The following is a 27,308-nucleotide window of genomic DNA, read 5'->3' on the forward strand; positions in this document are numbered from 1 at the left end:
CAAAGTGAGTTGAAAGCTATCCAGCCTAAAGTATCATGAGCAAGTGAAGGAGAAAAATAGATGTCTGTTTACAGCAAAATGTTTTCTTGGCTTGCATTTTTTATCACTGACAGATGGTGGAATTTTGTAGGTAAGTCAGCATGGGATCAGTGTTGAAGAAAGAACTTCATGAGTGCTTGTAGCTCTTGCTCTGGACAAAATGGTGATAGGTAATGTCCCATGTGTGTCTCATATGCAGGATCACCAAATCTGACATCCTGTCATCACAAAGCACTGCCAACCCAGTCAGTAAAATAAACATCAGTGAAATCAATACACAGTGAAAGAAGAGTTAAATACAGATGGAGCTGGTTTGTCATGTAAAATACCTTTTAGCTATTCCTTCTTCTAGAAGTTTTACAACTTGCTTGTAGTCTGTAACTAAATGCTGAGTCAAACCTGCCAAAAATTCAAGAAGAGTTAAATACTTAGCTTTCTCAGGAAGTTTGATTCAGCTTATCCAACAATTTACCCAACATCAAGAGAATAAAGATTTTCTGCTGAGATTACAGTCTATTATACAAGTAATCTCTTGACTAAAGTAAATTTTATTAAAAACACAACTATTTAATTTTTTAAAAAATTATGTAAAAAATTCTAGTTCATCCTTCTGATGCAGTGCCATTAGTATGAAAAAATGCCTCATACCTTCACAGATCTTTTCCATCTGCACAACAATGGTACTTAAAAAACAGTGTAAGTCCATAATAAATTTTCAGCTATGTCACTGCTTCTATTTGGGCAGAGATTCTATGAAAAAGATTTTGGCCATTACCTCTGGATGATGTTTCTGCTTATGCAACTGAATTAGGAACCAACCCTTGTGAATATTCACCACTTAACTGAATAGACTTTAGCCTGCACTTGGGAATCTTCATGCACTTTTCACCTCACAGGGCTTTTTGATGGATCCTCTGAATGATGATATGAATAATTTGGCCTTTTCTCGTCTTCTCCTTTCGGTTTGTTTTCGGTTGGCTTTAACTTGTCTGTTTTTGAAATTTGGTTATATTTTTAAGGAGGAGAAACCCCCCTAAAGACAAGAAAGGAATTGCACACTCAGAGGCTGCTGTGCTGGAGGTTGGTGTGCCCAGGAGGGGCCCAGGGGAGGGCTGCGCTGCTGTGCGCCAGCACTGCCAGCTCCTGGCAGAACGTGAATTCAGCACACGCGCAACATCATCCTCAACGGGCTTCTACTTCCCACAAATCCAGTTTAATGCACCTCATCACCAAGGATTATTTAGCATTTTTACTTCAGAGACTCCTTAAAAACACCTGAGTTGTGAAGCCAGTCTTTGTTATAACACAGCCAGCAAAACACGCCTGTGCAGAATGTTTTATCTCACAGTTGGAATCCAGGGCAACTTCCTCCCCCTCAACAGATTAGGTTTGTTTTACTACAGACCATAAAAGTGTGGGTGAAGGGATAATACTGGGAAAAAAAGGATTTATTTGGATCAAATAATTTTGTCTACTGTCAGAATGTATGTCAAGATTAATATGAAATTCCACCAGATTGAAATAGGTACTTTTGATATTATTAGAGTTTATCCTTTCATAACTTCTTGCTTAACTCTAAATGAAAGTAAAACCTAAGACAAAGAAGGGATTTAACTTTATTCCTTTAATAACTGATACATATAAAGAAAAAAAAAAGATTTTTGGATCACCTAGACTTTAAAAAAAAAAAAACCTTAACTGCAGTGTGCGTGCATGAACATTTGCACACACACACAAAGTATAGGATGATTTTCAAACAAAAGTATTTCTTCTGCTCACTAGTGTCTCTTTACAACACATTAATTCCAGAAGTCATCACATTTTCCATTTGAGAAAGAGGCCCATTATTTTTCCAGCCGCACTGGGATCTTCAAAGCTCAGAATATGGAAACTATCATACATTGTTTTCCCAGACCCCTTTTCAGGGTCGTATTTAACTGAATAAAAATACCATTATAAAAAAGAGGCATGGAAGAAATTCTTACCTGCCTACATTTCCCTAAGCACTGGAATTGTGGATCTAGCAGAGAGTTTAAAACAATTAGCTTTTTTAATAAGGTTAATTAAATATTTTAAATGTTGCTTGAAAAGAAATGTTGAAGTGTTCTGTTGGCTGCCAGAAAAAGAAAGGTTATTTTCAAGTCCCATAGAAAGATCAAAACCACTTGCTTGTCTAGAAATCTGCCTTGGAATAAGAAAGGATCTCCCCCAGAAATCTGTCTCAGAGTAATAAAATAGATTGCATCATTTCCTGATTTAAGAGAGGCCGATTCCTTAACAGTGCAACCATCTGTGAGGGAGAAGTTTGAAACTATTCCAATCCAAAGCACTGAAACACTTTCAGCATTTTAAGGGCTACAATCTCTCAGCCTTTACGTGAAAAAACGATGGGTTGGAAAACACTTGAAATACTTAGTGTTCAGAGCTGGGACTTTCTGACTGGATTTGCTAATGGAAAATTCATTGCCCAGGACATCTAAGTGTTTTTAAAGGGATTAAGTTTTCTGATTTTCCCCTCTCTCTATTCTTCATCCACAGCTAAGTGTACTCTGGATGTCACTGACACCAAACACACAACTAAAACTAACATACACTGAGGAGTTCCTCATAAAAGTCAGTAAACCTTAAAATTGCTGATTGCTTGCAAGAATTATGATGCAAATACAGATGCTAGTCCTTAACTTGCTTGATCTATGGAAAACAATGGAAAATTTCTGAGCTTTGCTGATGTTCACTAATTTAATTTCTCCCATGCAGTAAGTGCCTGGAAGTGAAACACAAACCAAGCTCTTCTAGTAAACTTGCTGATAATTTTGTTTTTAGCTGTCTAGGTATTGGAAATATTATTGTTGCACTCTGATCCTGGACAGAGAGACTACATATAACATTTCCAAAGACTACTTCAGCACACAGAAAACCTATTACAGAGCTCAGCAATTTTTGATTGCAGCAATACATTAGTGCAGTTGAGAAGGGCATTTTATAGCAGTGTTTGAACCTCTTCGCAAGAGGCTTTATTGAATTTGATATTATTAAAATCAAGGTGCCGATACTTCAAACTTGCATTTAAGTTACTGCTGCTTATTTTTGATGTGAGCTAACAAATGCAGGTCCATCACACCTCATTAGTCCCCCTCCTCAGCAGACACTAGGGCTGTCTCAAGTAAAGCAAACTGTCACAGTCCTCAATTGCATAAACTGCATACACAAATTTATTAATATATATATTTGTATACACATGTCTAAAATAAAACAACTTTGATCTGTTGTCCTAAGCCACTGACTCATCAGCCTGAAATTACTTCAGTTCACAGGTCTCACAACAACATCCAATTGCATGCCATGGTGTCTTCAGCAGAGAAATTATTTCATTTCTCATGCATGTGATCAGTTTTTTAAAAAAAACATGAATCACAATTACAATTTAAAATAAAGTCTTTCTTACAGGCATTAACATAATTATTTTTAAGGCTGTCATAATATACAGAGGGACTGAATAATCTAAAATAAATTTACAACTGTAGTCAAAAGTAGCAAATATTATTTAGGCTAATCTTTTGCCATGATCTTTTCTCTTAGTTTACAAAATCTAATCAACTGGGAACTTTATTTGCATATTTCAGAACTCCAGCATAAAATTGTTCCAGTCAAAAATTTCAGTTGCATCCAAGAATAAAATCCTTATTCAAAATGGGTAAATAAAAAAAGCATAATAGAAACAAACAATCGACCAATCCCCCCAATGAACCCCACAACAACAAAAAAAGCCACAATAGAATTGAGAAAGAAGTGACAGAATTGGCCTGGAAGGTTCCAGATGAAGACAAAACAGTGACAAAAGGCAAGCCAGCCCACTGGCAGAAGTTATAACTTTATTTTCTTTTCGAACAGGGAAAGTCCATTATATGCAGCCAAGGAATCACTGGACATATAAGGCCTGAGAAAAGAGATGGAAATTGCCAAGGAAGGAAGCAGTTTAAAGACCCCTTCTTGTGTGGTGAATGAGCAGCTGCTAAAAGAAAATAATTAGTCTTTGAACTCCATCAACAATGAAGTTCTCCAATAAAAAGCAGGTAGAAAGAGAACCTTGGAAAGCCCTCAATAAAAGCCAAGTGTCTATGAATCTACTTTTCAAAGAAGTATGCTTGCCATACTAATGAGACCATCAATTAATCTATTATTTTCCAAGTCTCCTTAAAATAGAATGCTGATGTGCTGGGAAAGCATAGCTGAAACAACCAGAATATCTGATAAGCCCTTGTGTACAGGACCCTGAAAGTTCAACACTTTGCAAGTGCTAATTTCATGGTGACAACCATGGGTTGTTAGATGTGCTATGACCAATGCAGCAGGTGTCCAAGGAATCCATTCAATCAGGCTCCATCCAATCACACAGTCAAGTCACTCTATCTGTTGTCACATCTTCCTTTAATCTCTGGAGGCAGGATAACCACATGATGTGTAATGCCATAATAAAGAAAAACGGGGAGAAAACTCAACCAGGGAGAGCAAGAGAAATCCACTAAACAGAGACAAGGACTCTATTCAGAAGCCAGGATAAATCAGTATTTGCTCTGATGTGACAGGATTCATAGCATTCAATATGATACTCATTTTGTGTACTAAGTGCACACTCCCTAGGTACTACTACTCACTACCAAGCAGTTGTAGAGGCAGTGATACCAGAGGCTACTCTGGAATTCAGTCCAGATAGAAGGCAAGAAGAAAAGGAAATGTATGCATTTACTTTCTAAACAAACCACCAGTTTGGAAAACACTCTTCCTTCTGATTTTCACCGTAAATCTACACTGCTGCACGTATTTTTGAGATGTGATTTTTGTCAGCTATTGGTCAGACACACAGCAGTGTAGCTGAAAAACTTTATACCAGGAGTGAATCAATGAAATACCAAAGGCCAAACTGCATTTTAAAGCTGTGTGAGACCTTGAGGTGAAAGCACCAATCAAAACTGAAAATAAAATGGAAGTAGAAAAACACAGTGAGAGAGAAGGTAAGAACTAAAGTAAGAAAGACAACTGAAAAAGCTGACAACTGAAAATCAAGCTTATTAGGTTTTCCCTTGGGTGAGATTTTCATTGTTTTTCACTGCCTGCCCTACAACATCAGACAGTTAAATTTATCTACTTTTTTTTTAATGTATATTTTGCTGCCAAGGTATGAAACAGATATGAAGGGAGCTTAGGCTGGTCTGGAGAGCCCATTTAGAGCTAATGTTGATAGACCTATTGATTAAGTTAATATTTCTTTAAAATGAAAGAAAGAAAAATAATATGGCTGGAAAGGCAGATAGTGCAGGATATCCAGCCAGTAGGATAATAGAGGCAAAGCTTTCAGTGTACTACAGGTGATCATCCAACAAGAAGAACATTTGAGAGAAGTAACCCTGGAAGGGCAGAGGCAATTCTGATCATTGCAGGAATACATGCAAAGATGCATTCACGCCTGGCATGCGTCCACCTGCAGTTCTGCTGCTGATTGAGAAGCCCACTCTCACCTTGGACATAAGGCCCTGTTTCAGGGTGCTCTCGAACTCGAAGTGTATAAGGTTTCTTTCGGTCTGACTGTTTTAACAGGTCTCGGACACGCTCATTATAGATTTCAAGAAAACTGGAAAAAAAAAAAAAAGTTAAATTCACTCAACTAAAAACAAAACATGAGGAGTAACTGTATATTTAGATTATGTAACTGACTCTTTTTCCACTAGTGGGCTCAAATCCCCAGATTTCCAAACACAATGCATTATAAGGTCCAAGGGAAAGATGAATAAGACCAGAATGTAGGATTATGGCTCAATTTAGGAGTTAAACAAAGCAAGTAAATTTTCACAGCATTCCTATTTCAGCTGTTTATACAAAAGTGAGCAGACAGCATCCAAAGAACTATACTTAGATGGAAAACTAAACCCAATACTTTCTCATCATTCCTCTGGGTTTTCCCTCTTGTTCCAAAACTACTGTCTTCTAAGAAAACAGAAACAAAATAAGCTAGTCTTTACTTCCTTCAGTCACAGGAGCGTGTGGTTAAAGCTTTCATATTGTTGTCCATAACAGTGACACACTTACCTGACCTTTACCCTGCATGATGCCATCTGGTCTGAGTAATCATCCTTCCTAGAAAAGAGGCCCTTCACAAACAAGAAATGTATGTAAACTTAAAATACATTAAGAAAATCTAACTGCTTAAACAAATTCAAGTGAAGAAAAAAAAAATACCTCACATATACGAGGTGTCAGCCCAATGGATGCCTTCAAATAATAAACAGAAAAAATATTAAATGTTTTCTTACACTCATGCAAAATCTATTTTTAAACAAAAGCCAAGTTTTAAGAAAATTACAGAATCGTAGTGCAGTAATGACTGTATGGTGGATTACAACATAAACAGCCATGCAGAGTATTTCAGAACAGCATATCTATTTATAACTAAAGTAATTTTAGAGCAATGTACAGAGCACTGATGAGAAGTTTAGAGGTTTGTGTTAAATCCCAAAGCTGTTTGATGTAATGGTACTGGACATGTCTATGTCAGAGGTGTTGCAGGCTAGATGAAACTGAAACTAGCTTGATTGCTCATTAATATTTTTGGGTTTTTCTTATTCTAGTTCTATTTCTTCATGCTATGGCATCACTAAGGAGCCTTGGAACAGCTTTATATTCTAGATTTATAAATTTTGTGTTTCAGAGAGAGTAGGATACAGGGCTGCTAACAATACCCAGACTAGGTGATTTAAATTTTGCCCAAACAGTCTACACAGCACTGAAGTAACAGCGTGGTTTTGTGTGATGAACTCTTCTTATGATATGATTGATCACACTTTAACAGTGCCAACACACCCGGGGAAAGACAGCAGGGCTTAGGTGGATTCTGCTTGCTGAATGACATGAAAGGCTTTTTTCAGAAGGCACACTTGAAACTGAGTTAAAAGAAGAAAATCCAGGTTCACCAAGTGGACCACCATGAAAAAAAGTTCTGTTTATACTAAACACTGGAACACTGTTTCACAGTGAATACATGTTATTAAAGATCAGCCCAAAGCAGTATTGCATTGGAGAAAGAAATTATCTTTTAAACAAGAAATCTCTTAGAAACACAACATCCAGAAATTTCCTTGAAAATAATGATACTTCAAGTTGTGGTCATTCTGAATTTCTAAGATGTTTTCAAAATAGGGTAATACAAATATCCTAATTTGCTACCTATTGACCCAAATTTTAACAATTCTTCAGGCTTTTATGCCATAAAATTTGATTTCACATAAAATCAATAGAGAATCTGGCATAATGTAACTAAATCCTATTGTTGATGTCTATTGAGAAAATGAAATTGTAAAAATCCAAACTCTCATCAAAAGAACAAGATATGTTAGAACAGGCCTCTTATCTTTGGGGTTTAAACACATTTTGCCCTTATTTCACCTTAAAAATTGAATCCCATGGATGCAGAAAATACTGGTCCCCTTATGCAAACTATTAAATATTTTTTTATTTTCAGTAGTATGTTTCACCAACAGCTAAGAATATTCATGGATAAAAATCAAATTTACTTCTGTTGTGGCAAAACACGGGAAATCATCAACTGAATCCATCAATCTGAGTAACAAAATTAAAATGCACTTTAGGTGATGCCTGGTAGACAACCTCAGAATGTAACAGCTTCTGTAAATTCCATTCAAACGCATGTCAAAACTGGAAGTGAAGTATTACTTTGCACAGGCCAATATTCCAAGTAATAAACAAGCCTGTTACAAAAACATTACTGTGAATTGTATCCAGTTTTGTTTGTGAAGGTAACAATCTCAGCATAGGCCAGATTGCCAAAATATCACACAGGAATGAATACTTTGTATTATCTTGGGCTACAGTTTTTAAAATACAGAAGTATTCCAGGGTTTTGATTTTTTTTTTAAATCCTGTAACTCTGTGATAAGATTCATATGTAGTAAGAATAATTTTATCTAATAATAAATATTTAAACTACACCACACTTTCTAATATTTTTACCTGGTACTCTATTTTTTACCTAAATGTAAAGGCTCATATTTTATACATTTAAAACCAAATAAAACATGTATAAGCATTCTGCTCAACAAGCACCACAACCACCATTTAAAAACAAAGCAATGTTTCTGCTAGACATCCTCCTGCCCTCAAACCCCTAAGTTTAAAATGAATGGTGTAACTCACAGGTGTACCCATCATTGTGTAAGTTTTTCCTGAGCCTGTCTGTCCATATGCCAAGAGGCAGATGTTGTATCCTCTAAATGCACCAGACAACACAGAAGTGCCAAGGTCCTGGAACACCTGAAAAGACCAAGAGAAATAAAATAGTGCATGAACAGTACATCTCCCTGCAAACACTCTTCATTACTTGCAGATCTTTCTCCTTTAATAACTCCGTGGGAACAAGGATTTTCACACATTTGTCTTTCTGTTTTATCAGACTCAATGTATAGTGCTCAGCATCCATTTGTTAGATATTCCTTAAGATGCTGGTATGCCAAGCATAGTGCTGACAAGGAGTAGTAGCGTTTAAGTGCCTCCCTGCCTGCTATGTCTTATTTTATATTCAGACTATGTGAATTCTTGAGGATCTTTCCTACCCTGAGTGTTTACAGTTCTCATCATAAATGTGACTCAAAGGCATGATTGAGGCTCTTTGATACAATTACATAAACTCAGCATCAAAATTACAGCTCAAAAGCAAAGCAAAGTCTAACCTGCATGCAGATTTCACTCAAGCAATATTTCTATCTGACTCATCTGGTCAGTAAGTGACACCACCAGAGCTACATGCTTTATCTTCTCACCAAACACACAGTGATGTGACTTTTTCTGCTCATTGTATTACAGAGCCAGGACCTGTTACCACCAAATCCTTTACAGCCTCTCAGGACTTCCAAAGCTTGCACTGGTTTTATGAAGGTAGGACTGCTGCTAAAGTTGGCCCAACACTGCCAAACTACCCATACAGGAAGACCAGTTAGTCCTCCTACTTTCCTTGCTTTTTTTTTTTTTTTTTTTTTGATCTTCAGGTGACTGACATTGTGATCACATCACATTCTCAGGACAGCAAAGCCCTGCCCTAGACCAGCTGGAAGGATGAAAGGACACCCAGTAAGGTTTGCCAGGAAGTGCTCTGTGGATCAAAAGGGTCCAGCAGGCAGGCTGCCAAGCCCTCTGCACACTATGGCCTTGCAAAAGAGATGTTACAAGCATTAACAGTTCTGCTATTCACATAGAAAGCTGGTTAGTATATATAGAGAGATAGATAGGATTTCAGTGTTTCAGTGCTGTGAAATCTCATCCACTTCTCTATTTGCTTCTCTAATGGACAGATTCTCTCATTTGCTTCTCTAATGGACAGATAAATGTACTAAAACTGATCCAAAAATCAATAGAAAAAAAATCATAGATATCACCACTTTACCTAAACTACAGAGAAAGCAGATTGAAGATCCTCTCCTGAAACTTCAGTTTTCAGATCATATTTCAACTCAAACTAGGATGAGATGCTAATTTCCAGTTGAAGAATCAATAAATTCCTATTTGGCAAAATGTGACTACCCCTCTTTGTATTTGTAAATGTATGTAGCATCTCAGAGCATCTGCTTCACTAGGATTATCAGCTCAATAAACATTTCCATTCAAAATATACAGAGAAAGCCATTAATAAAACACAGGGATACAAATGTAAGAGACAAGGGATTAAAAAACAACAAAAATGAAAAAACAGAGACAAACTCTCCAGTCACTACTGGAGGCTACTAAGAGAATGAAGTGGAACTTTGGAGAAGGCCAACCTGGACTTCACAGCCAACAATCTGGAGGGAAAAAAAGAAACAGGGGAATTTGGAATATTTGAGTGGGGTCTGCAGGGTTGTGTAAAATTCACCAAGGAATGTTTAAGGTGAGGCGTATTGAGGTAAGGAATATTAATTAGGAGTAGAGTCCAAGCTGATGGTCAAGAGATTCAGGGCAGAGGTGCTTCTGAGCACATGCTCACATGCAGAAGAAGCCCTGCAAAGAGCTTAAAAGGGCTCAGGTTCCAGGGAAAGTTATTCTCATGTGAATTCTCCAGTGAACGCTGAACTTTCCCTCAGCAGGAACACCACTAGGATCTCTTCCCTACCTGGTTTAGCATGTAAAACTTGCAGGACATCTCTAAGACAGAACACTTACGTTCAAAGGAGAAAGTTCCTTCTGTGTGAGCACCTCAATGAAATCAGTAGATGGAAATGTGAATATAAGGAGCAGGAGGAAAGAATTTGATCTAAGTTCAAGATGGCAAGAACTAGTTCTGAAGATTGACAGAGGATGGAGTCAAGCAGTATAAAGGACTAAGAAATTACAGGATGAATTCTCTTTAAGTAAGGGGAGCAAGGCAATACCATGCCCATTTCAGAGTATCAACATGGAATAAATTCAGGAATTTTCCATGGCTCATTGTACTAAAAGCAGCTGGACTCCATATCAATTTAGAAACCCACACTTCACATGGTAGAACCTCTCACAACAGGGAAAATGCAGCCTAGAGAAGTATCTTGATTCTGGGATAGTTTCCTCATTAAGTGCTGTCCTCCTTTCTGAAGGTTCACAGTGGATCTTTGAGAGTTAGTAACTGAGCTAAGTGTAATAAAATGAAATCTTCACAGGTGGCAATCTTTCAGGATAGCCACACTATTCAGTGTCATCTGGACACTGAAGCTGGTATTTTAGAACAACAGCATTTTATTACTTGCTCTATTGAAATTTTGTACAACACTGCGAAAGTCATTTAACATTTTCATGGTTAATTTTCCTATAGATAATGTAGGAATAATTAGTAATCATAGTAATCCTTAGTAATAATTAGCTATCAATTAGTAGAAGATTGTGGAATGTTCTCATACCCCTTTGCATTTCTAGAGCATCCATAGCAATTTAAGCCAACTGTACAAATGACTGGGCATGCCTTCTCTCCAAGAGTACCTTGGATGCTCTGAAAGAAAAGCCTCTAACTCCACAGCCTCAGTCAAAACTGTTACATTTACTCTGTATTAAACACACATGGTTACTCAGATGCTTTAATTCAAATATGTTTCAAGTCAGACCCTTCTTAATTAGGCCTTGAGAGAAGAGATATAATACAAGCAAAACTGGATACTCTGAAAACAGTGACATAACCCTAGGATGGTGACACATCAGAATTTCAAAAAAATTATTTGCTGAACTTCTATTAAAGGCTGATTTGTACTGTTTTGTTTTCATTCTTTCTAGCAAATTACTCTCCTTCTGTGAGGATAAATTACAATTAATTTAATTGAATAAAGCCTCAATTTAGTCAGAAAAGCCTCTTTGATTTGGTGTACTGCAGAAAAAATGGAGAAGTGAAGCACAGCAATGAATTTATTACTTGTATAAAAAGAAAGGAGAGTAATTTAAATTAAAGCCTTTTCTAATATCAGAGGCATTAGTCCAAATACCCATCAGCAATAACAGCTGCAGATTACACAAAAAATCCTCTAATTAATCATTCTGGGCATATGTACTAACATATTTCATTATACAATAGATTGAATCACAGATTTTGCTGATCACAAGGTGGGGGTGGTGTGAAAAAGAAGATTCTTCTGGGAGCCTTCCAAGTCTCGCATCTGAAATGAAACTTCAGGAAGATGAGGTTTTTCAAGAAACATGAGTTGGATATGGTGTCCTGCAGAGAACACACCATTTGGCTGAGACAACTCTGTCTTCCCTGCATGGCTGCTCTGCGTGACTGGCACTGTTCACTTTGTTCCATGCAAGAATGAGCCTTTCAACAAAGCCCTAACTGGCTTTGCCATGTCTGTTCCCTGCACTTGTCCAGCTGTATGTGGTCCATGTCCCATGATAATCTCTGAAATATTCTACAATTTATCACTTGTCAACAGTCCTAACAGTGGAAAAAAAATAATGCCTTTCTGAAAAAGTTATGAGAAGGCATTAAGACATCTGTTGAATTATCACCATTGAGTTAATCCTATTTAAAACTGAAGACTAGAAAGACTGACTATTTATTTCTTGTGAAATAGAAATGTATTCGAGGTTAAATGAATGCGCCACTCTGCAAACAACTTCTGATATTATTTTGGAAATCAAAAATTATGAAGTATAAACTGAAGTCAACACTGACCACAAAGTAAATCCACACCAAAAATCTGCAGTTAGTATCAAGTCACGCCTGACAAGAACATCGGGATTTATTACTTAATTCAAAACAAAATAAAATTTGGTAGAACAAACTGAGATATTGTTTTGGGTTACTTCTACTTTGCTAGCTTAAAAGCCAGAATTTAGTGGGGTTTTGCATCTTTCTTAAATAATGAATTTTCAAGACACTGAAAAATACCTTATTTAGTAGTCTGAGGTTATATTTTATCACATTAGACCTGCTTGTCTGTGTACAAGTATGCATTAGCAGACAGATGACTATATTTTTTTTTCTGATATATTTTTTCTAATATATTTTTCTGAATATGTTTTTTTCTAATATATTTTGTTCTACTGCTAAAAAGTCAAATAGGGCATGGAGCATATCCAGTTACCAAAAGGGAAAGAATTTTCAGATTTTGTCTATTAACAGTAATGATTTGGGACTTTAGTTTAAAAAATGAAATTTTTGCTCTGATATTAAAAGTGTGAAGTCTTTTATTTTCAAATGCTTCTTTTAAAAAAGGCCTATTTATTGTTGAAAAAAAGTTTAAGCATATTCTATTTCTCCCAACTGTTGTGCATGTTATAAAGAATTTTTTTCTTTTATATTCTTTGACTCCTTAGTTATCATCAAACCAATAGCCTGTGGATAATCCCTTGAATCTACAACCTCTCTGTGACACACACTAAGACTGACACAAGTGTGTTGACTGGCAGTTTTTCTTTTGTTCCTCCAAAAGGTTGGAGATAATTAAACTGTTCTCTAATGCATGAGATTCAAATTAATGCTACTGACTGTAATACTAGGCTAAGTTAATATCACTAGCTTTGACTTTTCTTTGAATTAGTATGCTTTGAATAGATACACATCTAGCACAGCTGATCACAACAAATACATATTTTACATTGTAAGTGGAAGGGGCTCTCTTTATCCTCTGATAGCATCCCTCTTAGACTAATAAATGCTTTAATTTTAAAGATAATAGGGTCATTCTATTAGTAATAAAGGTTTGGCAATATAAATTTCCTGACCATAAAACTTTCCTTTCCTAATCCAATCAGAACCTGGATTGCAAGAAGAAAAAAAAAATATAATTTTTTTAAATGACAGTAAATTGACTGTTATGCTTTAGGGTTTAATAATTTGGGAAATTTAATGTTTTTCCAAGTCACTCAAGCCAAGTCTCAGAATCACATGAAAAAAAAAAAAAATCCAGTAAACTTTTAGGTACAGCATGTAATGCCAAGTTTGCAAATGTAAGGGATCAATATTGATAAATAAGCATTTTCTGGATTCAGGGCTTTTTCCCCCTAAATAATTTCTGGAAAATAAGACTTGCATTTTGCTTTGAGAATAATGAACGAGCAAGGACCAGCTTTGACTGAAGCTGAGAAAAAGGGAGGGGAAAGCAGACTGAGGAAGCTACAAGTTTTAGGAACAGCAAGTAAATAGAACAGTTTATCAAGTCTTATTTGGACAGCATCTATTTTCTTATTTGCCAGTGTCTGAAATGATCAATGTGTAATAGTAACATTAGGACATTAAATCAAACTTGGAAATCTCAGAAATTAAAAGAGAGTTTATTTGGTAAAGGAAAAAGAAAAAAAAAAGATTTTTGAATAGATAAAATTGCTACTTAATACAGACGTAGTTCACAAGCATCATTATTGACAATACACCAAAAGCAGGTTAACTGTAAAATACTAGGCTAAAGTTAGAATCCTAAGATAAATTGCCACAGCTAATAATCAGGACCAAAATCCAAAGACAATTATCTTCTTGCACAGCACAATTTAAAAATAGCCTTTAAAATACCCCAGTTTAATAAAAGTGGAAAAGACTCAACTGAAGCAAGACACACAGACAAAAGCTACTTTTGACCACAGAACCAAGTGACTTTATAAAGGTTGAAGAAACTTGACAGCCTGATTTCCATTAAAAATTTGCCATGCAAGCGAGATAAGGGAAAACTTTCTCATCAGTAGATGGAAAACTTCAGAGTATCAATGCAACTACAGCAGACACAGCTACAAAATGAATTAAGCATTACAGAGGTGCTGTTATTTATTGTACCAACAAAATCACACTCAGCCAATAGGTCAGGGCAGCTTAACTGCACAAAGTCCAAGAGGCTCAGTCCTGCTGTTATCTGTTTGCCACTGTCTCCACTATGAGCTACAGGTATGCTGCATCTCATATTTGGTTTGCTTTCCTTACAGAGCCTTGCCCGCCTCAAGCTGTTGATGCTTGGGTTACACCTAAATCATGTTTAATTATATTGCTGCTACTTCTCGGATGTAGCCTCCAAGTCTCAGTTTAAGGTGAAAAAATATTACATTAAATAGATTTATACAGAACTAAGCCTTCATCCCACAATCTTTACAAACCCCTCAAGATTAATTTACGTAAGAAGGCAGAAGGAGAATGCAAGGAAGGAATATGTAAAAACAAATCTAGGAGGTTGCTGCAATAATGCAAGGCTTTTTCTGCACGTTTTGTCTTAACAAATATTACACAAATGTCAGCTGAAGGGCTTTCTGTACATGGCCAGAGAAAGCACAAGCAAAGGGAAGCACATTATGCTGATCAGATGCACAGAACCCTCCACTGTGACATTTGGATTACTTCAGCAACATTACTCCTTGGTCTGAATGGATCAAGCGGAAGGGGGGGAAGGCATCGGTTGGTTAGTTTGGGAACGTTTTTTCTCTCTTAACAAGAGGCCACAGCTTCACAACCAGGATTATTTCTTTTCCTTCTCTCTATCCTGCCTTTTCAGTTTCTTTTTCCCAGTCCACCCGGAAGCAGGGCTGTGAAAGGGACGGCTTCTCTCCAGCTCAAGCAGCCTGGCCCCTGGCAGAGGCATTCGCAGCAGAACTTAAGAGACAGTTCTGTTCTTGGCTCTGCCAACAGACTTCCTGTGTGTCCTTAAATCTCTTTGTGCTTTAATTCTCCCTGTGAGAGACAACAGTGATTTTTTTGTTCTTCTTATCAGGTGTAAATTTTTTTTCCAGTGGAAAAACTGTCTGCTCTGTGTGGTGATGTATGGACACACTAAATTTAACAGCATGAAAGTTCGAGCTTGATTAAGATATTTGGAGAATCCATAAAATAAAAATACTAAAGAAAGTCACAGATAATATGTGACAAAACTATTGTTCCTCTGGGGGGAACAGGAGGGAAAATATTGGATTTTAATTAGGCTGAGTAGTAGCTTAACATTCTAGCCATTTTATTGCTGAACTATATATTCACAAAAATACACTGTATTCACTCATTTTTAAAAATCTTGAATTTTGAAAAACTGAAAAAGTCTGTGCTTACCACATCAGTCTAATTTATAAATGTTCTGATAGAACTTGAAGTTTTAAAAGTTCTAAACTGCTTCATCACCAAGGACACAACTCTACTCTCTAATTCTTTTATTGTTTTCTTTTTTATAAAATTGCTGGTATTCTGCTATAAACATCAGCTTGTGTATTTTCATCTGCCTCTCATCTCTTTTTCTTTCCAACAGGGTTTCCTATTGTGTTATCATTGATTTATCATTGAGAAGGGCAATTTTTATGTAACAGTCATATAATCCAAACTCTACAGCATTTGAAACTACATCAATATTGACTCAGCTCAGTCCAGCTATATTTGTCATAATAAAGCTTTCTACACTGAAAAACATCTGACAATTTTTGGCTTTTCTAATGAATACTTTAAGATTCACACATAGCATTTTGTGGTTTTGGGGTCTTTAAAACTAGATAAAAACTTCAGTAAGCATCCTTAGGGAAAGGAAGAAGATTGGAATCAAATGGATAGCTACACACAACTTGCAACACTGTCTACAAACCACTTAATTAATGAGCAGATGAGAAATGAAGTGGTTTCATTGCTCTGTCCCAAGAACCTGGAACTACAGGTTTGAGTACTGAGTTGGATGTTAGAGGTACAGATTTAATTTCTGTGCTGTGCATCTTCAACAGCAGAACAGTAACATTGTGACTCAGACCAGTGCCAGAAATACCCCAGGAAGGAAAATTTTTCCTGAGTGAATTCTAGGCCAGACCATTCAATAATGGAACCATGGGGGAAGCTAAAATCTTCAACTTTTTAAGAAGTCTAGCAAAGGCTAATGTCACAGCTGGAAGAAGCAACACAATATTCTCTACAGTCACACTGTTTTACTCCATGGCCAGATGTTTTAGACATCTCATTCCCCTGCCCCAGATATTACTTCATGCCAGAAAAATAATGTAAGTTGTTGCTTTAGATGTTGTGATACCATTGTTATCTGTGTCTGAATAACTACTGAAAAGAAAAAAAGAATAAAAAAAAAGGCAGAGCAGTTAATTTTACCGATATGCTTAAAATGAGCAAAATAAGTACTGAGAGAGTTAAGTGGGTTTTTTTTATACTGAATGATATCTCTCTTGCAATGAGGATAGCAAGGAAGAAACGGTGGATTATAATGAAGTTATAAATATCCTGCATTTTCTCCCACTGCCTCTAGCTCTTGGCTAAGATCCCAGGTCATTAGCGGATGTCTGTGATTTCATGTGAAAGGAAAGTAAAGAAAAACAACATAAAATTACCTTTTTTTTTTTTTGTACAAGACAGCAGAGATTAATACCCATTTCTCATGTGTGTCTCTGAAAATAACTGCTCCTTAATTTTGTGAGAAGACTGAGGATGAAGATGGAAAAAAGATTGTTCCTTTATTACCAGGAGTCAGAAGGAAAAAGAAGTAATGTAAATTTTTCAGTAAGGGCTAATAACTGTTTGAAATACTCAGACAACAGCACAATGACACTATCAAGACAGATTTCTGCTTTTTTTCCCTTCAGCTGGAAATGGGCATTCTCTTTTCCTATGTCACCTAGCTCAATTTGATATTTTTGCTATTAGCTCTTAAAATTACAATTCTTAAGCCTATAAAATGTACTTTCCTAGCAGTCAGCTCATTTTTTCACCTTCATACCAAAAGAAAGTAAAAATTAAAAAAACAAGACATTGAAAACAGTTATTTTTATCAATAATTCTTTTTAAATGCCAGCAGAAGTTCTACAAGGCATATTCTGTTTGTAAAACTATCAGCAATGGCTACATTTTCATGGTACTCAAACCCAATATACTTCACATCATGCTTACAGAACTAATTTTTCTGCATTTGGTATTGTTTTATCTGGGGGGAACCTTGCGAGTGCTCATGGAACTCACCAATGCTTGTTCTTAACTGTACCTCAGATTTCAGTTTTTCACAACTGTAATTGGAACCAACCTGTAAGCTGATTCTACAGTACAATATATATATATATATATATATATATATATATATATAATATATATAATATATATTGTATATATACAGTATATTCTGTTTATAAATTGGGATGTTGAACAAGTTGTAGCAGTATATTTTGTTAATAAAGCAATGCTTGCCATATATTAAAAAAACATATTTCTGCTGTTACTGCACAACCCATAAGCATTGGCACTTTACTGCAACAGTTTCTTGTTTAAAAGAAATTACACCTCCGTAACTGGGGAGATGGGAAAGTATAAAGGACACTTATTAGAACACACTGCAGTTGCCTCTACTTTTATTTCACAGGAAGGAAAAAAAATCCTCCTAGTTTCAGGCAACAGACTTAGGAGTGTTTTAATCATCAGAGAGATTTTTATTTCTGGGGCAGTTTTCAGGGCTTATGGGTGCAGCATAAATTGGGTAGAAACCTGGCAGGATGGCCAGGCCGAGAGAGCGGCGGTCAGTGGCGTTACATGCGGCTGGCAGCCGGACACCAGCGGCGTTTGCCAGGGCTCGGTACGAGGCCAGCCCTGTTTGACATCTTCAATGACCTGGATGAGGGGACTGAGTTCATAGAGGAGGCTAATTTGGGTGGGAGTGTTGATCTGCTGGAGGGCAGGAAGGCTCTGCAGAGGGATCTGGACAGGCTGCATTAATGGTCCAGGCCAGTTGTAGGAGGTTCAACAAAGTGAAGCTCCGGGTCCTACACAGCCAACCCAGCCAGCACTACAAGCTTGGGAAGAGTGGCTGGAAAGCTGCCCAGCAGAAAAGGACCTGGGGGTGCTGACTGACACCGGCTGAACACGAGCCAGTGTGTGCCCCAAAAGACCAAAGGCATCCCGGTGTGTATCAGCAATATTGTGGCCAGCAGGACCAGGGCAGATTGTTCCCCTGTAGCTGGCACTGGTGAGGCCACGTCTCAAACCCTGTGCCCAGTTTTGGGCCCCTCACTACAATATGGACATTGAGGTGCTGGAGTGGGTCCAGAGAAGGGCAGTGGAGCTGGTGAAAGTATGTGTCTTATGATCAGTGGCTGAGGAAGCTGAAGTTGTTTAGCCTGGAGAAAAGGAGGCACAGGGGAAATCTTGTCAGTCTGAACAACTACAGGAAAGGAGGTTGTAGTGAGGTGTGGGTGAACCTCTTCTCCTAGGTAACAACTGACAGGATGAGAAGAAACAGCCTCAAGATGTGTCAGGGAAAGTTTGGATTGGATATCAGGAAAATTTCCTTCACTGAAAAGTTTGCCCACGGAAGTCATGGAGTCACCATCCCTGGAAGTGTTCAAAAGATTTGTGGATGTGGCAACTGGGGACATGGCCTAGTGATTACAAAGGTGCTACTACATTAGAAGTTGGACTTAATTATCTCAGAGGTCTTTTCCAACCCTAGTAATTCTGTAGAATAGCTTGGACTTTTAAAGGTCATCTACTCCACCCATTCTGCAATAAGAAGGGAAGACTGACATTTCCATTGAGTAAACTCCTTTACTGCAGTGGGACTATTTTTATGCCTGTCTCTTGAAACATGTACCTGACAGGTCCGAACTAAAAGTGCAGCTGATGTCCACAAAAAGGATGTGGAGGAAAAATCTATACACTTTTATGAATTCAGATATGACTTCAATGTACATTGAGAAGATCAAGAATCACCAGTCAAATTCCCAAATGCAAGTTTCTTGACTGTGATTCAGCTTACCAAATATTATTGCAATATTAAAGACTTATGTTTGGCTTCTTCTAGTGCAAAAAATTAGAATGTTTTACATGGTATGTCCCACAACTTTAAAAAGAAATAAAAAATTATTTTGAGCTGTACAAAATCCTATGGATAGAAAGAGCTTTCTAAATTTGTATGGTTTTTAGCAGTTTCCAGGAGAATCCAAACAGTGGGAGGTAATTTAAGGTGACTAATGAGTTCATAGAGAGAGGTTTTGGCATCCTATTCTCAACAATATATTAAGAATGAAGTTTGACAGGGCTAGTGGTTCAGTAAATTGTTATTTCTGCTCTTTTACAAGGTCATTGGAGCTCTGTTCACTTCCAATTTACGAGAACTGCATATTAACAGCCAAAGCTCTCATGAAGAGCCACAGCTCACCTAACTAGAAATGTTACATTAAAAAAAAAAGTGCAGAGTATCAGTTTCTTTTATTTCAGCTCTCCTAGGGGCAGAAATTACTTGGGCTGGACAGAGCTACTGCTTTGTACTGTCATTCTCTTTCCTGCTCACTTCACACCACACCAGCCTCAAAACCGGGCAAGGCATTCTATGAAGATGGTTCAATAGTTCATATTCTACTTTGTTTAACTATCATAAAGCAAAAAGCTAGATGGTTCACATCACCTGTAAAACTTCTAAAAAGTGTTTGTAAAATATAGAAGAACCCAACTATCTCAGTACTCCCACAGAACAAAAGATAACACCATGTATTTCCAAAAATTAAAAGATTCAGATCTTCTATAAAAACAGTAAAATGCCACAGGCATCAGAACCAGGCAATCTTCATGTCCCAATTAAGGTCACATACTTGTGTGTCATTACAAGCCTAGTAATAACCAGACCATTGGTATTACCAAGATGAACAAAGACCCTTTGGCAAACTGCCAAAAAGAAAAAAAAATGCATAGTATCATGGCAAGGCACTGCCTGTGAAGAAAACACTGGACTTACCCTCTCAGACATGATGTTTTCTGGGGTAAAAAAACCCAAACAACCCAAACTTTTAAAATATTCAGAGGAACATATCTGATTTTATAAGAAAACCAAATTTTTTTCCCCTAATAAAACACATGAAAAATTGTGATACAGAAAAATAATACACTGCAGTTACAGATAATAATACAGATACAGAATGAAGAAATTTAATCATCGTTAAAAGCTCTCAAAGATGCATTAAATATTATTCCTTTACAAATTAAGAGTTTATGCTATGCAGCATATTAAAATGGGTAAGAAATGAACAAGCAATGAGCAGAGGCAGATAGCTAGATGTTCAGAAGACATATTTACAAAGGAATGAAATGCAGGACTTTAATGCATTTGCAGAATTTAACTAGCTGAAGGTTGCTTCTACATATTCTTTTCAGCATATTGGTACAATAGTCTATAATAAGGTATAAATTTTGTCACTTATGGTTGCAACTTAGTTGTCAGTTCTGTTCCAACATATTTTTAGTGTATTGAACATTTGCTAAGTCAAAAACATGTCTCAGCTCTTTTTTAATACAAGTGTCTTATTACAATAAACTGATCCAGAAAAAACTAATTCATATAAAACCTCAGGATGTTCTCAAATATGACAACCTATTAATCTAAATTTCTACTTGGACTACTTATTCTTTTAGATAGAGAACAGCCACATCATTGATTCAGCTAGAAATTCAGATACTAGAGAATATTGCAACTGTTTCAAAAGACTATTGAATATAATGACCCCATGTTAAAGTTAGATGGTAATTTCCAAACAGCTGTGCTGTTTAAGATGACCACCCATCTCCCTGGGAATTTGGTGCAGACTCTCTCTTTTCAGTGTAATGACTTCAGCAGAAGCATTGGGTGTTTCTTACATTCAAGATCTGTATATTCTGTTCTCACAACAAAAGAAGGCCACAGCATCTGCAAATTCTTTAAAAATGGCTGCCTGCTTTGATCAAAGCTGCCCAAACAGGTCAAAGTAACACAGTACATGCTACAATTTAAAACTTCACTTAAAACAATTTGAATTTCACTTCTAACATTTATTTTTTTTATTAATCCCTCAATCACTTTGAAAAAATCCTTTGAAAAGGATTTTTAAAAGTTAAAGATTTTAAACAGTTTTATAATAATACTCTATGTGCAAGATTGTTTCCTCTATTTCTGTTATCAAATAATTTCTCTTCCCAAGTCCTTTTCCTCATTTTTAGCAATCTGTTAACCAGAATCTGATTGCAAGAAAGGCAGACTCTGAGATTCTTTCCCAACTGTATCAGCCCCAGAAAAGCATTACAATGTGCAGGGTGCTAGTTATCTTATGGACCACATATTTAAAAAAAAAAAGTTCTTGATTCCTTGATACTCACTATGAAGCATAGCTATGCAAAAAAGTTGCCAAACTTCATGCAACAAACTTCAGCCCCCATAATTAACTCTCCACCCCTAACTCACAACCCACAACTCTTCAGGCAGCTCCCATCAGCAGCAATTTAAACACGCCCAGGCCATATGGCACAGAACAGCCCACGTTCAGACTATCAAGAACTCTCAGCCTCCAAGGCAGGGTGGCCACACCAAAACTGCCAGACAGGAATGATCCTGGTCCCTGCCAGTCCTGGGCTGTGCCTACAAATCATTACAAGAAGTGGCAGCTATCCCAGGCCACACACAGCACCAGGACACACTCTAACAGTTCAGTACTATGGATGACCAAAATGCAGTGCTCATGGAATATTCCCTGGCCTCAAGTAAGGCCAGTACAGCTTCAGTTGCTATAAGGAAAAAAAAATAAAAATCATCTCTTAGCTGATAAAATAAGGGAGAAAAGATGACCTTCTAATCAAGATGAACTTCAAATCTCTTTTGCTTCCTCTTTCAACTCAACATGCCAATGAAACTCAGTTGCAGAAAGCCTCATGCATTCATAATAAATGGAATAGAAAAAGATTACATTCCATATATTGTAATAAGCAACCAATTTATGCAAATGACACCCAGTAGGAAGCGAGACAATAAAAGCATTGTGGTGTACTGAGCACAGTCAGACACACAGAAATTATGTAAAGGAAAACATGAATAGCTGAAAGCAAGTTTCTGCAATCCTCCAAAATCTTTATGTTTTCAGACTAAATGTATCTTCAAGACATTAACAGTTCTTTTCAGGTTCTGCTGAATTTGAGTTTTAGTTAAAAATATAAAAGCTACCTGAGCCCAGGCATTTTCCACTCATAAAAATCAAAACAGTTGCTCATTTTATGAATATGAATTGGAAATTCAGTTTCAATTTCTTGGTTTAGAGCTATAAGACACATTAAAAATAACAAAGAGATATAGCAGAGTTAGCTGTCAAAAAAAAAAAACCCTAAACAATTTAAAAAGAACAAATTGCAGCCTCAATGTGGATGAGAGCATTTCCCAATTGTTACAGAAATGAAATTAATTTTGGCTTTAAAATTATAACTGGTTCACCAAACCCCTTCACTTGACTGGAATTTGAATGTGCTAGAATACAAAAAGATCACCATTGCTTCAATGATAAATTCCTATCAACTCTCTCTCTAGATCTTTAAAATAATTCAATCTTTTCTGCTACTTCAAAACAGCTATGAGAAATGCTCTTCCTTCTAATAAAATAAAACTAAAAAAAAAGAGAGAAAATAAGAAAACTCATAAAAAAGACAAAAGCAAGTAGGTTTCAGACCTTGATTAGGTAATGAAAAGGAGAGTAAATCCAGAGAGTCATACATTTCAAAGCAGAACTTGTGTTCTGTTAGGAAACAGGTTACAACATGCCTCAATAAGAAATAAATATTTGTCACTCATGAACTACACTGGCCATTACTTCCAGTCATTAAGAAACAGGATGCAAATAAGAGCATCAAAATAAGAGAGACTGGGGGAAAAATGGCTTAGAGCACTTACTAAAGCAGCGTGATGACTTCACGACTGTATGGAGTGATGTAGGGTAACCTTGGCCACCCACCCTGGCCAGCAGCACTGCCCTGCACAGGGACATCCTGAGGCTGAGTGTGACAGGCAGGCACACACCACAGGGACATCCTGCGGCTGAGTGTGACAGGCAGGCACACACCACAGGGACATCCTGCGGCTGAGTGTGACAGGGAGGCACACACCACAGGGACATCCTGCTGCTGAGTGTGACAGGGAGGCACACACCACAGGGACATCCTGCAGCTGAGTGTGACAGGCAGGCACACACCACAGGGACATCCTGCAGCTGAGTGTGACAGGCAGGCACACACCACAGGGACATCCTGCGGCTGAGTGTGACAGGCAGGCACACACCACAGGGACATCCTGCGGCTGAGTGTGACAGGCAGGCACACACCACAGGGACATCCTGCGGCTGAGTGTGACAGGCAGGCACACACCACAGGGACATCCTGCGGCTGAGTGTGACAGGCAGGCACACACCAAGCCCAGTGAAGCAGTGCCCAGCACGTGCACCACAATGCCCCAGCTAAAGCAGCCCTTCCCTATTCTGCAGATGGAGCTCACATAGATGCCCCTCTCCTGCCCCAAAAAGACAGGGAGACACCACATAAGGGACACCACAGCTCCCAGGGACATTATGCAAGCAAGCTTTTTGATCATTCTTTCAAGGACTCAGGTTACCCATTAGTTGTGTGGCAAAGTGATTATTGTGGTCTTTACTGTCCTGGTCATAGACTGTCCCAATAGGACTCACTTCAAAAGACTATGTATCATTGCTCAGAGGTTTTTGACTTCTAAAATCCATCAGGAAATCTCATTTTTTCACACTGAGGATTACAACATGTATTATCCATGAACCTTTCAACAACACCAGTAAAAAAAGTTTATTTATTCCTAAATCTACAAGCAGTTACTCAAATTCATTTTCTGCTATGATAAAAACACACAGCAAAACCAAACACAAGATAAAACTTGTCTCCCTTTGTTCTATTTCTCTACAAAGCAATTTGCTTTTTCATGGATGATGCAATACTGAAGTCCAGTTTAAATGTTATGTGAGAGAACTTTTACTAAAATCAAGATCTAGACAAAACTTGAAGAACATCTGTGGATTCAGAAAGTTTGACCTACCAAAACAAAAAGCATAAAGCAGTCTTGCACCAGTAATTTGGGCTCTTCCACTTAGTCATATTCCAAATGAAACAAAATCCAGAGATGTAGACAGTTCTCCAAAATGACATGTGAAACTGGCAAATATAAACTTCCTTGAAAGTACACCTACTTTACATTTTAAAAAAATCCCTACCATTTTCTCTTTCCAGTTCTCCAGTGCTAACTAGAGAATGCCTTCCTTACCCACCTTTATCTACGAAATCCTAATAAAATAAAAATCCATAAATATAAAAAATAGACAACTTTAATTAATTCTGGTCTGGATCCTCACACTTCGTCAGATTAATTTTTCAGACCTTGTGCTTTATTTGTAGGTCTGTCACATGGGGTGGGATGAGGTGCATACTCTTTAGAGAGACTTGACTCTTGATAAGAAAACCTGTCAGCAATACCATATAAGCACTAACTATTGATGACACAATCCATGTACACACTCTTAAGCACATATGTGTGTGCAGGAAAGGGATGGCTGAAAACGTAAAACACTTGCAATAACAGTAGAACAGAAGATGAGATTTTAACATTATAAGGAGTAATTTTGAAAGTAATCAATCCTGATAGGCACACATAAAAAACCCCAATCAATTGAGGAAAGTGCCTGTTGCCATTCAGCATCTCAGGAATGAGACCATCCAGCAAGGACTGATTCAAATGGTCCACTCCAAAACTTATTAATCAACTAATTTATATAGCAGTGATGTAGTTTGGTAAGACATCCCTCAAAATACATTTGTGAATGTAAAATACAGAACATTAGCTCCTTTCCTTCATATGAGAGTCCTAACACTAACTGTAACACTGAAGTTACAAGAGTGAGAACTTACCCATACTCGTGTGTGCATCTGAGGATAAGGAAACCTAAACTGACCCGCAGAATTTCAAATTTGATGTGTTAAGGCTACATGTAAATGCTTCTAGACTGAATTAATTTTATTCATCTTCACTCTATCTTACATAATATAAAGGAAATGCCATTAGAAACTACTTTGTCAGAAAAGCCAAACTGAATGGAGATGGTAATTTTGCTTTTCACATACAAGTTCTCAAGGGCAGGCTTTTTTGTTGATTAAAAACAAAGCTGAATAGGGTGTCAGATACAGCAGGTGCTCAGATACAGCCAAAATGATGATTCATTCAGTTTGTGGTCAAGGCCACACACACACATATCCCTGAGGCATAGCATCTTAGTTAACAGAAAAACCTAAAATCCAGTTACTATTGAAGAAAAATAAAGTGAGCACAAATTTACAAAAAAAGGGAATGGGTGCTTTTTGCTATAATATAAAGGAACAACTGCTGATCATACCAGACATTTAATAAACAGTGAAACTGGACACATGCATGTTGCTTAGGTTTATCAGATTTCAGCTACTTATGCGTCCAAGTCCAATCTCATGCCTCCAACATGTCAGAAACATGGCTCGTTTTCAGAGGTAAATAAATAAGCTGTGTGGAACTCAATCACAGCTGTTGCAATAAATATATCTCACTATTCAATGCTAGCACAGTCCTGCCCAACAAAATCTTTCAGGAGGAAGCTGCCCACTAAAAGAAAATAAAATCTCATCACCCAGAGAATAAAATCTCCAAACCTGGACCAGTCTCCCAGGAAAGTCTATCAACATCCTTCTATCCACTGACTTCAGAACTCACAGACCTACACGATCTTGGAGACCTGGCTGAAGTTCTGCCTAATTTTTCAGTAATTTCAGCTCCCAAAAGACAAGTCTAAGCAAAGTTATTCACATAGCACTGATAAGATTGGAGAAAAAACACTCCAAGTTAAAGACTAATCTTGGATGAATCTGTAACCTTAGAAGTACCATGAATATGACCTTCCCTTCTGTGAGTTGCCATGCTGTGGAAATTCTTACAGATGAACATGGGAAACTGCTTGTAAAAGAGAAAGAGTTTAGAACAGTCCTTATATTAGATTAAAAGAAGGAAAAAAAAAAAAGCCACTGTTTTATGAACATGGAGGAAAAACTGTGGTGTGATTAGATAGATGAATTTAAACTGTGAATGTCCATCTGCAAATAAGAACAATCAGCGTCCACATACAGCTTATCTATATAGATGACTTTTTTTCTTAAAAACATCTGTATCTCACATCTTAACCACAGTTAATTTAAAAAGAAAAAAAAAAAGCACCTATCCAAATATGTGAAGTCACCTGCAAAGTACACTAAGTTTGCAGATAATTATACAAGTTCTTGGTTTTACTTGCAATGCATGCAAGAATCACAACATTTGTAGAAATAATTGAGATGGCAAATGTTCAGGCTCACTGCAAACATGCACAACACCTCACAACCCAAAGAACTTGATTATTTTTTACTTTCAATTTGCTGAAGGCACTTGCAGATCATTTCAATATTATTTAGCGAGTTATACTGAGTGCCTATTATAAAGAATGTGTATCTAGTAAGCAATGGTCAGTGCCTAGCAGGGAAACAATCCGTGAACATGAGCATTAGCAAATGGAACAGTCAGAAATGTCTCATTTCATTGTTTGTTAAACAGTTTACTGTTTTCCCTCAGCTTAATCCTTTCTTGTGAACTCCTGTTTCAGCTTCATATTTGCAATGCATCTGCATTAGGCCACAGTTGCCTATGAATGTATACAGCTGTATAACTATTTCTATCAATTAATTCAATGCCTCAATAAATTGAAAATCAACTTGATTCTTTTTGTCTTCCAACAAAGCCTGCTTTGAAGTTTGAAATTATTCACAATAATTCTCAGAGAAGTTTTCAGCAAAGAAGTCTTGGTATAGTCAGAAAGAATGACCTTATTTGATCACAAACTGAACACAGCAGCTGTGTTGCTGGCAGAAGATCTATAACATTCACTCATAGTGGCTTCCCTGCCTCCATCATAATCTGCTATATACTGATCCAATTATTGCACAAAAAGCCTTTTTCTTATAGCAAATTCTCCTCTTCACTTCTGTC

General features: G+C 37.1%; 1 protein-coding gene across 2 annotated transcripts in view; it reads right to left on the reverse strand.

Annotated features, from left to right (window-relative positions):
* STARD9 (StAR related lipid transfer domain containing 9) overlaps positions 1 to 27,308 on the reverse strand; it is a 95,766-nt gene that overhangs the window by 47,614 nt on the left and 20,844 nt on the right. For both annotated transcript variants that reach the window (XM_021533517.3, XM_021533516.3), the window contains exons 4-8: positions 8,245 to 8,361; positions 6,274 to 6,306; positions 6,124 to 6,185; positions 5,556 to 5,668; positions 369 to 438 (exon numbers count right to left, since the gene is read on the reverse strand). In XM_021533517.3, the coding sequence (XP_021389192.2) occupies positions 369 to 438; positions 5,556 to 5,668; positions 6,124 to 6,185; positions 6,274 to 6,306; positions 8,245 to 8,361 (395 nt within the window). The remainder of the gene's footprint in view (positions 1 to 368; positions 439 to 5,555; positions 5,669 to 6,123; positions 6,186 to 6,273; positions 6,307 to 8,244; positions 8,362 to 27,308) is intronic.

This window comes from Lonchura striata, chromosome 6 (genome assembly GCF_046129695.1).
Source record: "Lonchura striata isolate bLonStr1 chromosome 6, bLonStr1.mat, whole genome shotgun sequence".
Lineage (NCBI taxonomy): Eukaryota > Metazoa > Chordata > Aves > Passeriformes > Estrildidae > Lonchura > Lonchura striata.